Here is a 13969-nt window from a genome sequence, read left to right as displayed (position 1 = left end):
GAAGCGTGTCGAAGTCACCCCGGATCGAGCTCAAACCATAACCTCTCCGTAATATTCGGTGTATTCAACTGTCGTTGCTGTTTGGGGCCGGGGCGTTCCACGTCAAACCATCATGGTCCAAAACGTGCTTGCTCATATCCGGCTACCAATTTCTTCAATCGTAGCCTACCACCCAAGGAAATCTCCCATATTTTGTTTAAAAGAAGAATTTTGGCCGTGGTGATTTTTTGAACTTTCAAGTAAAATTTCAAAACTTTTTTTAAAAGTTGCTTTAAAATTGTGTCTTAAGGCGCTCAAATAGGTGAAACAGTGAATGGCAACATTATGTAGTGAGAAACAAGTTTTGGACCCACAGCCTTTGCCAAAAAGAACGTTTTTTATTTTAAAAAAATTCACCATGTTTTGAATTTCCTTAATACGCCATCTTACTTTTTGGCCGTATTGGCATCAAATGACCCTGAGAGGGTACTCTAACTGTCGGCAAAATATTGGGGATGGCGCAACCCTACACGGTAAAAACGGTACCTCGTTTCCCCAGGAAGCCTATGGTAGAGACCTAAGCGATTTCCAGGGAGTTCCTGGGAAAACCAGGAACCGTTTTCACAGTGTAAACACCAGAGATATCGTCGATAAGCCCTAAGAGTTTTCTTCGTGTTTCCCCAAAAATTGACTAAATGACACCTCTATTGGTCCCGTGAATTAAAATGTTATCCTAGTGTCTGTCTTGACACTCGGGAACCATTTCGAGGTGAAGGTCAGCATTAGAAGAGTTGAGGCTTTCGTTTTCTTGCTGGGTAATGCCTACATTCTTGTAATGCTGACGTTCACCTCGAAATGGTTCCAGAGTGTTAGGACAGAACAGAATAACATTTCAACGCAAGGACAGTCCTATTTAGTCAATTTTAGGGGACACTGAGGTAACTTAGCGTGTTTTGACAATATCTCTTGTGTTTACGGATTGCCATCCTTACTAAAATTTAGCTTACATTAGAGCACCCTCTTAGGGTCGTTTGATGCCAATGTGGCCAAAGAGTCAGATGGTGCATTCGTGAATTGAAAAAATAATGTATTTTAAGTCACAAACGTTCTTTTTGGCAAAGACTCCGAGTCCGAAACTTGTTTCTCACTTATGTTGTCATTTACTGTTGAGTAGTGGGGGCACCCGTGTACCAAATTTCAACCTCCAAGCTCGAAAGACTTAGAAGATATTACGAGGACTAAAATTGTTTCGCTTATTTTTGTTGGGAGTGTATTTTGGCCCATTCCATCACCACGGATTTTAGGGGGTGCGATGGTCTTGCGTGGAATTACCCTCCTTTGGATTTTTAATGTACAGAGCGATGCTTCCGTAGACTCTTTTACCCTGCAGAGAGTGTAAACACAAACTCCACTTCCAGAAAGCGCATTTTTATTTCGAGTTGGTCGCAATGCTCCGGGAGGCACACTAGACCTTCCAGCACAGGCGGCGCTGCTTGCAGTCGGTGAGCACGTGGCCGAACTTGGCCATGAACTGCGCCCACGTGCACGAGTCGGCGTCGCAGCCCCAGTCCGCCAGCGGCAGCAGGTTCTCGTTGAGGAACATCTGGACGCGGTGACGCTCCCCGGCCTCGCACCTGCACACACAATGCTATGGCCACACTACAACATCACTGCGTGTGGAAGGTGTGAAGCCGTCCACGGTTTAAGAGAGCTCTGTATGTACGGACAAGGATTCCATCCAATCCGCACACTATACTCTGACCAGAAAACGAAGAGCCCTGGGTTCTCGCGGTCGAGGGCTTACTGCAATGCTATCCAAGGCGGCAGATGCCATAAACCGCGAGAACTCATGGCTCTTCGTGTTTTGGTCAGAGTATAGATGTTTATGTACTTTTAATGTCTATATCTACACAAGTAGGCGACGGATGTGACGTCACATTCGTTGCAGTGTGAATTTTGTCACGTTCGTTTGAATGTGGTGTCACATTCTTTTGAACGTGACTTGGTCATTCAAACGAATGTGACATCATATTCAAACGAACGTGACAAAATTCACATTCGAACGAATATGACGTCACATTCGTCGGCTACCAGTGTAGTGCCATATTTGTGCAAACGGAAGCTATGTACAATTTATGTAGGGACAATATTTTCACATCAAGCTTAAGTGTTTAAGGGGGGAACCTGTTGAAACTTTCAAGTAGGCTTTAAAATAATCCCAGAAAGTTGAAAACTTTGCTTGATTATTAGGTTCATATGTGAGTTCATAAAACAAAATTCAATCCAAAATGTTGAATGTTCTCTGAGAAAAGGGCTTTTTAGTGTTTTTTAGAGCGTTGGGAAATCTTCCTGCGTCTTTCATTGGAACGCAAAGTCTTGAAAATTTTTTTGGGTCATCCTTAAGATGTATAGAAGAGATTTTAGTGACGGAATTTTCAATTCAACTTCTGTCCTGAGATATCGATTTTCAATTTAACATTAAAACAAGTGAATTTTTTGCCTTTTTTTGAAACTTTTAGGTGTGTGTTAAAAAGTAGGGCTGATATCAAGATTCCGTCACTAAAATTGTCGACAAGTCATCAATGAATAGAGTCCATGCAAGACGACTCATGTAGGTGTCAACCAGGAACGCAGGAAGTCTTTCTACGACAAAATTTTGTCGACTGAGCAAGCTGTGAGTGGAGCGTATAAGCCAACGACAACTGATCTCAATGTATTTCTTTCCAAATGATAAAGGAACCCCACATAGTTAAAGGTCTTACTGTTGAATTTTGAAACTTCGATGCACATTTTTATCTATGTACTTCAAAAATACTATTTTTGGCAGTTTTGGCCACTTTTCACCAGGGTCCCCCCTTAAGGCAATAGTGCCTTATTTACGTACAAATTCGAACATTACTTACTTATGCACAAATATAGTAACAGTTAAGGACAAAAATTCCGTTGGAATTTTAGCGTGCGTGGAACTTGGATTTGTGCCTCGCACTAATAACCAGGTACTTGTCCACGTCTTGTACACGTGTAGCAGTGTATACTGCAATGCTATCAAATCGGGAAGTTTCCTTATCGCTGCTGTTTTGAATGCCACATTTTGGCACTCCAGCGGCCTGGGACGCCAAATTTTGCACACTTAATTACAATATACTTTTTGGTGCATGAGCTTCGCACAAAGTTGAGCATACGTTTCGATATGCACGAATTTTATGCACACTTTCGTGATTACTTACGCACTCGTGCATTTCAAAACGTATGCTCAATTTTGTACGAAGCTTATGCACCAAGAAGTACTTAGTAATCAAGTGTGCAAAATGTGAGGTCCCAGGCCGCTGGAGTGCCAAAATGTGGCATTCAAAACAGCAGTGACAAGGAAACTTCCCAGTTTCATAGGATTGCAGTATAAACTACCAGAGAAAACCAGAACAAACCTACAGAAAATTCCTGGCAAGTTTCTCATTAGGACAAAAAAGGGACTATCAAATTACAACAATCGTTGCACAAGTTACAATGGAACCGGCATGACGAGTGCAGTCCAGTCTAGGCCTCTACTTTTTAGAATCCTCGTTGTACTTTTCGTTCACAGGTTTCATTATACTTATGTTGTACTATTCACAACTTTATCTTGCAGTGTACTCACTCGTGCAGCACGGCGTGCAGGTTGGACGCGAACGGGCTGAACCGCGTGACCCGCCACTTGCGGTCGCGCATGGAGGCGAAGGTGTTCTCGCGCAGCTTGGCGTCGTCGCGGTACAGGTCCAGGAAGGCCACCACCTGGTTGAGCAGCGTGTCGTGCGAGTGGTACACCAGCCCGGTCGGCGCGGTGGCGCCGATCGTCTCCACGCGCTTCGAGAGCGACTTGACGAGGTCCTTGACGGGGACGCAGCCCAGCTTCTCGTGCACCTTGTGGCCGTAGCCCGTGCGGTAGTACTCCTTCATGTCGTACCAGTACTCCAGCACCTGCAACACGACTCATATGTGAGCGATCATCTGACATAACAGCGTATCTTCATAGGGAATCCCATTGTAGATGCGCTGTTATTTACGAATGCCACACAAGTGGGACCCGCTAAAGCTGTTTCTTGAACCAAGATAATAATTGTGTATTGTGACTGAATTTCCTTTAATGTTTCAAGTAAGTCCTCTCTCAATGAATTTACTCGAATGTTTCAAGTAGTACACTCTCAATGACTTTATTCGGATTTTTCAAGTAAGTTCACTCATTGAATTTGAATGTTTCAAGCAAGTTCACTCATTGCAAGTCACTTTTAATAGTCTTGGCGGTAGGGGCCCAACCAGGTCCACAAGTCCAAGAAACGTCTTTTTAGAGTAAGGATCCGCTGCTGAGGCCAGGCCACAGCCGCAGGCAGGACGCAGGCGGTAAAAGTGCTGCTTCGGAATCCGAGATAACGCCCTGTTTTTATTTCTAAGAGTGAATTTTCAAAGTTGTCTAAATTAATGGATTTATTCGTCTTGAGACGTCTTTAAAATCGATTTCAATTGGTATTACTCTATTGATGTTCTTTGCTTCTTCACTGAAAAACCAAACGTGGCCTAGACTGCACCAACTGATGCGGTCAAATAGGTGCCATTTTGGCTGCATCAGTTGGTGTGATCTAGACCACATTTGGTGAGGTCATTGCACGGAAAGACAACACCAAACGTGGTCGAGACCACACCAACCGACACAAACTGATACTGCTGCAGTTGAAAACCTATCTAACCACTTGTCTGGACCACGTTTGATTTTTCAGTGTTGTTTCATCCAATGGCAAAGTCATTTTTCAGTGCAGGACGCACCTCAAAGTCTTCGTCTCGGAACACGGCGCACCAGGGGGACGCCTTGCCGGTTGACCAGTTGCGCGCGAGCTCGAAGCTGCAGGCCGTGTACATGGCGTCGACGTCCTCTGTAAAATGTCGTACGAATTCAGCGGCGGACAGTTGCAACTCCCCAAGTATCGACATCCACTGTGAAAAAAATTCTGTACTTTTGAACGTAAAATCGACGCGTCCTAATAGAATAGTCCCAACTGCCTGAGTGGATCCAAGACAATCTTAAATGTTAGTGTCAATTCAGAACGATTCAGAACTATCCTAACTGCATCACGTGAAAAGCGGCATGAAAAGCACAAGCCATTAATGTGACAACTGTCATAAAATGACAACAATTTTTTACAATGTGCTGGCCTTCGAGGAGCGAGGTGATTTGACGACTTTTCCAGCCAACCTGTGGACATGCTGCACAGCATGCATCCTCCGACATAGTGTTGCTTCTGTTTCTATTCATAGTGGCGGGCGCGCGGCAAAAACGGTTCTTGCTTTTTCAAGGTAGACTAGAGGACATGGGCGATTTCATGAGAGTTCCTGGTACAACCAGGAACGGTTTTTGCCGTGCAAAATAAACTGTTTGAGCACCCACCGACGTCCAGGTTGTGGTAGAAGCCGAGCCTGCTGCTCACCCTACGGACCATGTCTGAGAACTCGGCGCCCTTCTTGAACTTGTTGAAATCGCCGATAACGAAGTCCGTGCCGATCGGGACCAGGTAGGCTGGGCACCTGTTGTAGAACTGCAAAAAAAAAATAGCGAGTACTAAATTAGCAGCCTATTCGCAGTGGCGAAATAAAGGAGTCCAAACCACGCCCTTAAGGCCATCGCGGCAAAGTTATGCCTTTCAAAGGATGACTTTGTTTTATCAGGGCGCCAACGGCCAAAACTCTACACGCGGTTTGTGCTCTCGTTTAACAGGACTAACCGAGCGTGTGACCCTGCCAATGGATTCCTCGTTCGAAGAGCAATCCATTGGTGGGGTCTCACGTTAGGTTCTAGTCCCATGAAGCGACTCTAGAGCTCAAAACGCGTACCAGGTAGTGCCTCCACCGGTCTTCTGGCCCACTTTCGTCGGATACTCACGTCGGCCAACCCGTCTACGCTGCCCTCGCCGCTCGCAGGGAAGTTCCCGAAGATCCCCCTGTAGAACCACTTGGAGCTGTCCTGGCAGCGTGGGGTCTCATCGTATTTGAACTGCAACGGTAGCCACAGACACCCAACATCACACTGAGGGCTTATCCACTCGATAGACTTTGATGCACACGCGATTGCGGATTCCCTCGATTCTTTAACCCATTTCACGAGAAAAATTACCATTTTTGGACATGTTCCTGTGATTAAGAATAATTTTGTAGCAATCAGCAGAGTACCATGCCCGTATCAAAACTTGGAGGGTATTTTATTAAATTTGAAAAGACTTGGGCGCTCTAGTGAAATTGCAGCGCAGTTGTACGCGTAACCCACGTACACAACTACGCTTGAAGACTTTACGCTTACGCTTCATCCAAGCATACAATTGCGCTTGAAGTCAAGCGCAGGGAAGAAATGCTCCCATGCCTTTAGATGGACGGGCGGAACGAAACTACGCTTGAAGCCGAGGCGGAAAAGAATGCTTCAGTTCCACCAGTGTGGGTTGGATTCCCGGACCGATTCCCGGACCCAATCCCTGGATTGGGCAGTCCCTCGAACCTCACGCACCTTGAAGTTGGAGGCAGCGCTGTTGTCGAACAGCTCTGGGTACCTCAACCGGTACCGCTCCCCCATTGTCTGCAAGTCCATCTGGCCCTGAACCGTCAGCGCGTACGCCATGGACTTGTCGACGCCTGGGATCCAGGAGACGATGTTGTACAAGTCCTCTTCACACAGCTTGACAGTGCCTTAAGGAAAAAAAACATGGAAACGGAAAAAAACAATTACAAAATTAATATTTTTGATCGTACACGGCAAAAAAGGAGTCTGGTTTTCCCAGGAGTTTGTGAATTTTTCCGTTACAGTTCCTGGAAACTTACGGTGAATTTTCAAATTTGTCCGAACGGACTTTGCTCAACAGAGGGATTCTCCTGAACATAAGAACAAAACAAGTGAACATATTTCATAGGACAGGAAACGAAAAAATGGAATGTTTTAGAGCTCCAAAACATTGTATTTTCCGCGTAGTGCAAAACTAAGTAATTTTGAAAATCAAATAATTTCTTATTGCGTAAGTAGTTTTTTGTTGATCTTGTCGAATGTATTTACAAATCCATTCATGTTAAGTAAAGTCAGTTCGGGCAATTTTGAAAACTCACTATGGGTCAGAGCCCTCCGAGATAAAGTCGCAACCTCCTGTGTGTTTTGAGCATATGTAAGATACAAATTAAATTCATGCGAAGACTGAAGTCATTTATTACGAATTATTTTCTTTGTAGGCTTATTGTACTCAGAATACTTTGTCATAATTTTGTTTGTAGGCCTAAAATGGTTACGGTTTTGAGAGTGAGAACCAGACTCCGGTTCAGCCGTGTATTGGTGTAGATGGTAACCTTTCTCATCATAGAGTTGCAAATCCGTGGAACGTTTCCAACTGAATTTTGGGCAACTTACGGCCCGCCTCCTTGTTGCCGCGGATCTGGTTCTGCAGCTTGGGCAGCCGGTGGATCAGCTCGATGTCGGCCTCCCTGCCGTGACGCGTGCCGTGCCGCCCCAGGAGCCACAGGTGGACCGGCTTACAACCTGGCGACACAGGATCAATATTCATGCCAGGCGAGGCGTCGACTCGTGCGCGGCCAGTGGCCCGGCGCCAACGTCAGCGCGTCTGTCACAGCCACTAACAGTATACGAATTCGTTCAAGCGACGATGTTTACATAGAAGCTTTCAAGTAATTATGACTGATTTACTTCGATAAATCATTCTCTAAAATAATTATTTAGTGTCACTTTATGAGTGGTTCTTTACATAACAATAACAGGAAAAGTAGCGATACACATCCGCAACTTTGGCCCGTCCCGTACGTTAAGAGATGTGCTAATTTCGCCTGTGTTTAACCCTAACGGGAATTAAACCTAGGTCGGGAGTCCAAATTGGTTTAATTTTCATCAGCGCCCTGAAAAGCATGAGAAACAACGCAAAAACTGCAATAAAAAAAATTGTCGTAATATACCGCCACTGGGATTTGAACCCGGGTCCAAACTTCTCCAATTCGCTCGAAACAGGCACCGTTGGCTTTGTTTCGTCGCTCAGATTACCCTGCCTTTCTAGCTATATCCGTTGCCGACAGAGAGGTGTCAGGGTCCACACAGAGCCAAGTCAGAGCTCATCAAAGTGAAAGAACATTAAAACACCACGGAAAAGAGACATTTTTTTTTCACCCTGAAGAAATGATTGAAGATTTAATTTCTCAAAGTAGTTGCTTATAGAGGGGACTAATTGTTGAGGGGCATTGGATGTGAATAAGCCATTAATAGGTTATTCACATCCAATGCCCCTCAACAATCAGTCAGCCCCCTTTATAGGCAACTACTTTGAGAAATTAAATATTCAATCATTTATTTTCCAAGCAAAACTAGACTAGCGAAATTGAAGCGTAGTTGAACGCCCCATTGAAGCGTAACAAATACGCTTGAAGACTTGTACACTCTCAGCACGTTACTGACTTTTTTATCATTAATTACGTATTCGTGTAAGCAACAGTAATACTTAGTATTTTCGAAGTACCAATTTCCTTTGTCAAATTATGTACAAAACTAAATTGTCAGTACATTAATTATTATTTCCTAAGTAGTTATTTAAAAAAGAGAAAGAACGTATTATGGTTGCATAAATTACTTGCATAAGTATACTGACAATAAGAGCAAAAAGTCAGTACGTGCTGAGAGTGTACGCTCCTCCTGAAGCGTGCTAAGTACGTCTCATGAAGCGTGCAGGACGCTTCAAGGCAATACTCCCCGTGTATTTAGTTGGGGGAAAGGGGTCGTGCAACTGCGCTTGAAGACTTCACGCTTGAAGCCAAGCGTGGCTAAAGACAGGCGGGAGAGGGGCAAAACGAAGAAGAACTCTCGAAGCCGAGCGTAGCAACCACTACGCCAAAAAAAAAAAAGGGGTAAAAGTACGCATCAGTTCTACCAGTGAAGACTCGATCAAAGTTTGGAACTTAGTTATATTCATAAATACAAATTTTTCTAAATATATGCATAAATATGTGCAATTATACGCATGCTCCTTTCCGTAAGAATATGCAGGCTTACCGGGCAGCCGACGCGGCGCGGGGTCCAGGTTGGCCCCGGACACCTCGTAGGGCGCTCGGGTGCCGAAACGGGCGAACGGGTTCTGGTCCTGGGACATGCAGTAGTCCGTGGCCGCGCAGGCGCACCCCAGCAGGGCGGCCAGAAGCACCAAGGTGGCGCTGGGCATCATGTTGGCAACCTTGAAACGAGGAAATGGTAAATTATAACTGGGAAGTGCAAACTGAAACTGTAACTTCCCTGCAAAATCAAGTGTGAGACAGTCTCACACTATTTGACGTGAGCCAAAATGTCTCACGCACGGTAAAAACGGTACCTGGTTTTTCCAGGAACCCTATGGTTAGAAACATAGGCGATTTCCAGGGAGTTCCTGGGAAAACCAGGAACCGTTTTTACCGTGCGCCTACAAGTGTGAGTTACATCACACCTGGAGTCATTGAACCTCAGGGCCACTACGTACAAAAAGTGTGGCAGAGCCCGTGTCTCTCACTTTCAGGTGTGATACATTGGTGTCTCTCACTTGCGAGAGTGGAGACTTCGAAGCGCTACTCCAGAAGACCTGAATGCTCTATTGACACCGACGAGCTTGCTGAGGCCCCCCCCCCCCCTTCTCTCCTCTCTCTCTTTTAAGGCCTTCGGCGTGGTCACGCAAGACGCCGCGACACATCAACACCGAGACCGCAGGCAGACGGGCGGCTGCAGGACAGTGGGTCACGGTGACCCACTGCCGGACGCTGCAGTGCCGCCAACACAAGTGCGGATCCAGAGGTTGGGAGTGTGCGTGTGTGTGCAATGTGTGTGTGTGTGTGTGACAATGGCGCCTCTTGACCATTCGAGACAGACGCCTTCAACGCGGGCAAAACATACAGTAATACTTTTCCCCTGTAAGAAGAAGGCCGGGTTCCTTGGTTTTGCCAGGAAGTATCTGGGAATCGCTGTTTCGGACAATGCAAAACACCAAATCTTACTAAAAACTAACGAATTTTTCAACTTGTGAGAACACTGCGGACGGGCCACATGAGTCAACCCTCAGACCGGCTCTGGGTTCGCCACCGCAGCAACATGACAGCATCAACCTGGCCGTGGATGCGTCGGCACACCAGGCCGGCACGGACGACTTGGGCGACGCCGCCGACAGGCGAACACCTTTTGTGCGGACAGGAAGTGGTAATAAAGGGAAGCGCCTCGGCAAGCCGCGTCAAAGTCACATGCATCGCCGCGGCAGCGCGCCGATCACTTGGTGGGGCACTTGTTTTCACAGTGTCGTCAGCCTTGAACTTGACCGACCGCCCCCCCCCCACACACACACAGAGTAAAAATTCTATGAAGAATCGCTTCGAAATACGAATAGTGTGAAGGTATGTCTTCAGCGCGTGACCTCCCACTACGCTTAAAACCTTACGAAGTATTTCGAGGCACAAACTATTTAGTTTGTTACACGTAGAAATAGTTCGTAAATTACGAAACATTTTCTTTCTAAGCTCATGTATGCTCAAAATACTTAGTTATAACTAGCTCATCAAGACCAAAAATAGTTGGTAAAGCTTTCAGAATGAGGAGACTGTACTCATCCATATGTTGCCCAACATGCTTCGGTTTGTCCTTATGAGAGTGGAGGGTTGAATCACAAATGTACTCATCATGTGTACCGATTAGCTCATTCTCTGTGCACTCACACGTTGAAAAAGAGCAAGAGTCTCCAATTTTCTGAGAGCTCCCTCTTGAGAGCGCCCTCGCACACTAATTTAATATTTTTTTTTTTTCGTGCATAAGCTTTGCACAGAATTTGGCATTGTTGACAGTGTCCTTCAGCCTTGAACCAGACAGTCAACGCCCGCCCCCCTGCCCCGCGAAGTCGCGCCTCGGCAGAGCGGAGCAAGCGAAGCAACGTACCTCTGGTGGCGCGTGTTGTGCAGTGTTGTGGCGACGAGGGCCGGGGGTCCTCGACTGCCGGCACGCCAAGCAGGGCCTCGGGGGGCAGTCAAGTCCTCGTCACGAACCGCGCAGATAAGGAGCACATTACTCCGAATTTGACTTTATTAAAGTAATGATGCTGACTCGCTGACACATTACTGCGAATCGGATTTTAATTAAGTAACAGGTAGGTTTACGCCAGACAGCGTCTTGTCGTAACAGGCCGCGCGATGTTCGTGCTCTGTTCCTCCAATCCACGCCTGGCGTACCTACCTTGGCCTGCGGCGCTAGACTGCCTGCGGCAGGCAATGGCTTGTCCATTGTCGGTTATTTAACTTGTGAATGGTGGGGGGCTCCGCCCCCCCCCCCTACATTCTAAAAAGAGTGTTTGATCTATAGATAACACGATCTTGACCTTGCATTTTAATTGTCGAGGCTGGGGGGCTCCGCCCCCAGACCCCCCTTTCTCCAAGCCGGAGTGATCTCTCTGCAGAAAGCTATTTTCGCCGTTTTTTAGGTGTTTTCGGCTATAAAACTGAACCAGTAGAGCTAGGATGGTGAAATTTCGCGTGTGCCGAGCCAAGGACATACCCAAGAAGTGTGCAAATCTCACCGAGATCGGCTAAGCCGTTCAGGAGGAGTAGTGCACACAGACAGACAGACAGACAGACAGACATGAAAAACTTTTCAACCCCACTGGAGTAACAGGCTTCGCTATCGCTCAGCCAATGACTCACTGCGCGGTGCGCTCTGAGTCGCGGCCGCAGCGCCGCGTAGCAGTCGCCGCGCGGATGGTTCTGTTCACACTCACTCTCGCGCACACCGTGCCCACTTGAGCTCGCGAATAACTGAACGGCCACAACAGGCTCTTGCGAGACAAGGCCCACCGCCACGCCACAGAGGGCCCCCCCCCCTCCTCTCCCACCGGCAAGGCGATGACGGCGACGTCTCTGAAAAGTTGGCGCGCTGGGTTTCGGCGGCGGAGCCGGAGCCGCCCGGGTTTTGCCTTGGTTTGTCCGTTTAGCGCGGGATTTCCCCCTCCGTCGCTATAAATAGTTGCGTCCCATAGGGAATAAGAAAAGGTCACGTCGACGTCCAGTGAGCTACAATTGATAACATTTTGTCGCGCTCCCCGAATCAATGACCTCAACGGGGTATGACTCCCCTGACCGTGTACGATGTATTACAAATAATCGGTATTTCAAGTATTATGTTTAGATAATTGTGTCACTTTCCGTGGTTTCCATCATTAAAAAAAGTTTCCCAATTACGTAAGGGAGTTTAAAACGGAAGCAGTAACATGAATGCAATCGGAAACTAGCATTTAGGCTCGCGTTTTTTGGAGCCCCAAAACAAAATCGTACATGCTTAAGAAGAGCCTCAGCACCGTCATTCGTTTTGGCGCTATTTTGTAACTCTTACATTCAAAATAGAACTAGTTAGGAATATTCATTCCAAGGGCTTCGCCTTCTAAATCGTCTTCATGACGCCAGCGTCGGAATACATTCAATTCAATTCATTGGTTCTATTTGTTGTTCTTTCGAATTGTTTGGTCCACCCGACATTGGTCATCCTTTCCTTCCAAATGCACCCGACATTAATACTTTATGAAACCAGGTTGACCAACATTTCGTATGAACTCCGAACCGTTTCTACGCCTTTCAAAGCAGCTTTTACGTACAGAACATTTTAGAAAAAGCAGACACAACTTTCTGAGTGCTCATACAGTTTCATTTATTTGCACTTTCTCGATTATTGCTGACAAACGTTTTTGCGACATCACAAGAAAAGTTGCCTACCCTGCCACGGGATCCCGTCATCCCGACTCGCAAACCCCGCTGTCCACACTGGGTGTCGCTCCATATGGCTCCGCCATTTTATTTTATTTTTAGTTCGTTGGGCGAAGCCAAATAGCTGAACTTCAATGAGCTACAATTTCACCGGTCACTTTAAAGCTAAAAATACACTATTTATGCAGCTTTTTTAAAGTATTATGGATTATTATATTACAGGTATTATTCGTGTACCGTCAACCGAAAAATCTTACTAAGCCATCCCCGTCAGAAGTTTCCTCATGGATTGAGGTAACTTCTGAGGGAGGTGGCCTAGTAAGATTTCTATGCGAGCTGGCAGCGGAGCCTGCCCGAAATTACCCCGGATGTCCGAAGTTACCCCAGTTTACGGTATTGGGCTTGCTTTCGAAGTAAGGAGTCAGCCCCCCTTGATGACCCCTCATGACCTTATTTTGCTACGTATTTCGTGTCAAATTCACATTACAAATTCTCTTATTCAATAAAAGGATATCAATTGACGTAAAACAAACAAACGCTAACTTTAACCGTCGGCACGGAACGATGCCATCACCGTAAAATGCATTTGACACAAACATGGTGACCTTTATCTGTGCTTGCGGGTTCTGCGTTAGTTATAATTCAAACCATTTCAACGTTCGTGTACTTAGTTCAAATGTTTTGCCCCCAGTGCTATTTTGCGTTTTTTCCCGTTTAAGGGGAAACGGTCACCAAAAATTTAAGTTGTTTCCCCCGTGTCCGCCAAAAAAAATTTTTTCGGGACAGTCAGGTCAGATTTCTCCGGCTTTGGCGCCCTGACTGTCGTCCCCCTCCCATGTAAATGAAGGCGCGAGTGGCACCTGGTCGCCGTGCGTGGGCGTGGGAACGCCGGGGGCGGTAGCCTCGCCCCGACTCAACACCGCGGGCATGACTCAATCTGATTATCTGCCGCTATCTCTTATTTGACGAGTGCTGCGCCCCTCGACAACACTGGCAGTGACGTCACTGGCGTGCGCGGTGCGCTTTAAAAAGAAAATGATAACTTGAGATGCGAATTTGACAGAAAATACCACGTCAAACAGGGGTCATGGGGGGTGCCAAAAACGGGGTGATCAAATTTAACTAATTTGTCTTTTTAGCTTTTTCAAGCGGTCCTGTTTCTGTTCCCTGAGGCTAGGCTGCATGCGGCGCCACCATCAGACAGATTCCGGGGGTCTGTTACACATTCAGTCTCTCGCACTCA

The 13969-nt window shown here is 46.5% G+C and overlaps 1 protein-coding gene across 3 annotated transcripts; it reads right to left on the bottom strand.

Moving 5' to 3' along the window:
* Positions 1–1391: 1391 nt before the first annotated feature.
* Positions 1392–11793, bottom strand: LOC117654279 (multiple inositol polyphosphate phosphatase 1-like). 3 transcript variants are annotated; one of them, XM_034400780.1, is made up of 10 exons: positions 11674–11793; positions 10916–11044; positions 9026–9203; positions 7385–7513; positions 6500–6678; positions 5885–5995; positions 5393–5540; positions 4774–4880; positions 3614–3933; positions 1392–1613 (listed from the first exon to the last, which is right to left on the bottom strand). In XM_034400780.1, the coding sequence occupies exons 3-10, from the start codon at positions 9192–9194 to the stop codon at positions 1445–1447; spliced, it is 1332 nt and encodes a 443-aa protein (XP_034256671.1). In that variant the 5' UTR covers positions 9195–9203; positions 10916–11044; positions 11674–11793; the 3' UTR covers positions 1392–1444. The 3 variants fall into 3 exon arrangements, with proteins under 3 accessions (XP_034256671.1, XP_034256670.1, XP_034256672.1); XM_034400779.1 differs by having other exon boundaries at positions 10916–11056; positions 11674–11784; XM_034400781.1 differs by lacking the exon at positions 10916–11044 and having other exon boundaries at positions 11674–11763.
* Between the last annotated feature and the right edge of the window lie 2176 nt (positions 11794–13969).

The sequence above is a fragment of the Thrips palmi genome, unplaced genomic scaffold (genome assembly GCF_012932325.1).
Source record: "Thrips palmi isolate BJ-2018 unplaced genomic scaffold, TpBJ-2018v1 HiC_scaffold_10, whole genome shotgun sequence".
Lineage (NCBI taxonomy): Eukaryota > Metazoa > Arthropoda > Insecta > Thysanoptera > Thripidae > Thrips > Thrips palmi.
The sequence above is the reverse complement of the archived record's forward strand: the minus strand, read 5'-3'. Positions and strand labels throughout refer to the sequence as shown.

Excerpts from the sequence above, each read along its gene's own strand:
- LOC117654279 (XM_034400780.1), bottom strand. The coding sequence starts at position 9,194 with ATGATGCCCAGCGCCACCTTGGTGCTTCTGGCCGCCCTGCTGGGGTGC. Across the intron at positions 7,514-9,025 it reads CGCGCCGCGTCGGCTGCCCG|GTTGTAAGCCGGTCCACCTG; the intron begins GTAAGCCTGCAT and ends CTGTGTCGCCAG. Across the intron at positions 3,934-4,773 it reads TCCGAGACGAAGACTTTGAG|GTGCTGGAGTACTGGTACGA; the intron begins GTGCGTCCTGCA and ends GTCGTGTTGCAG.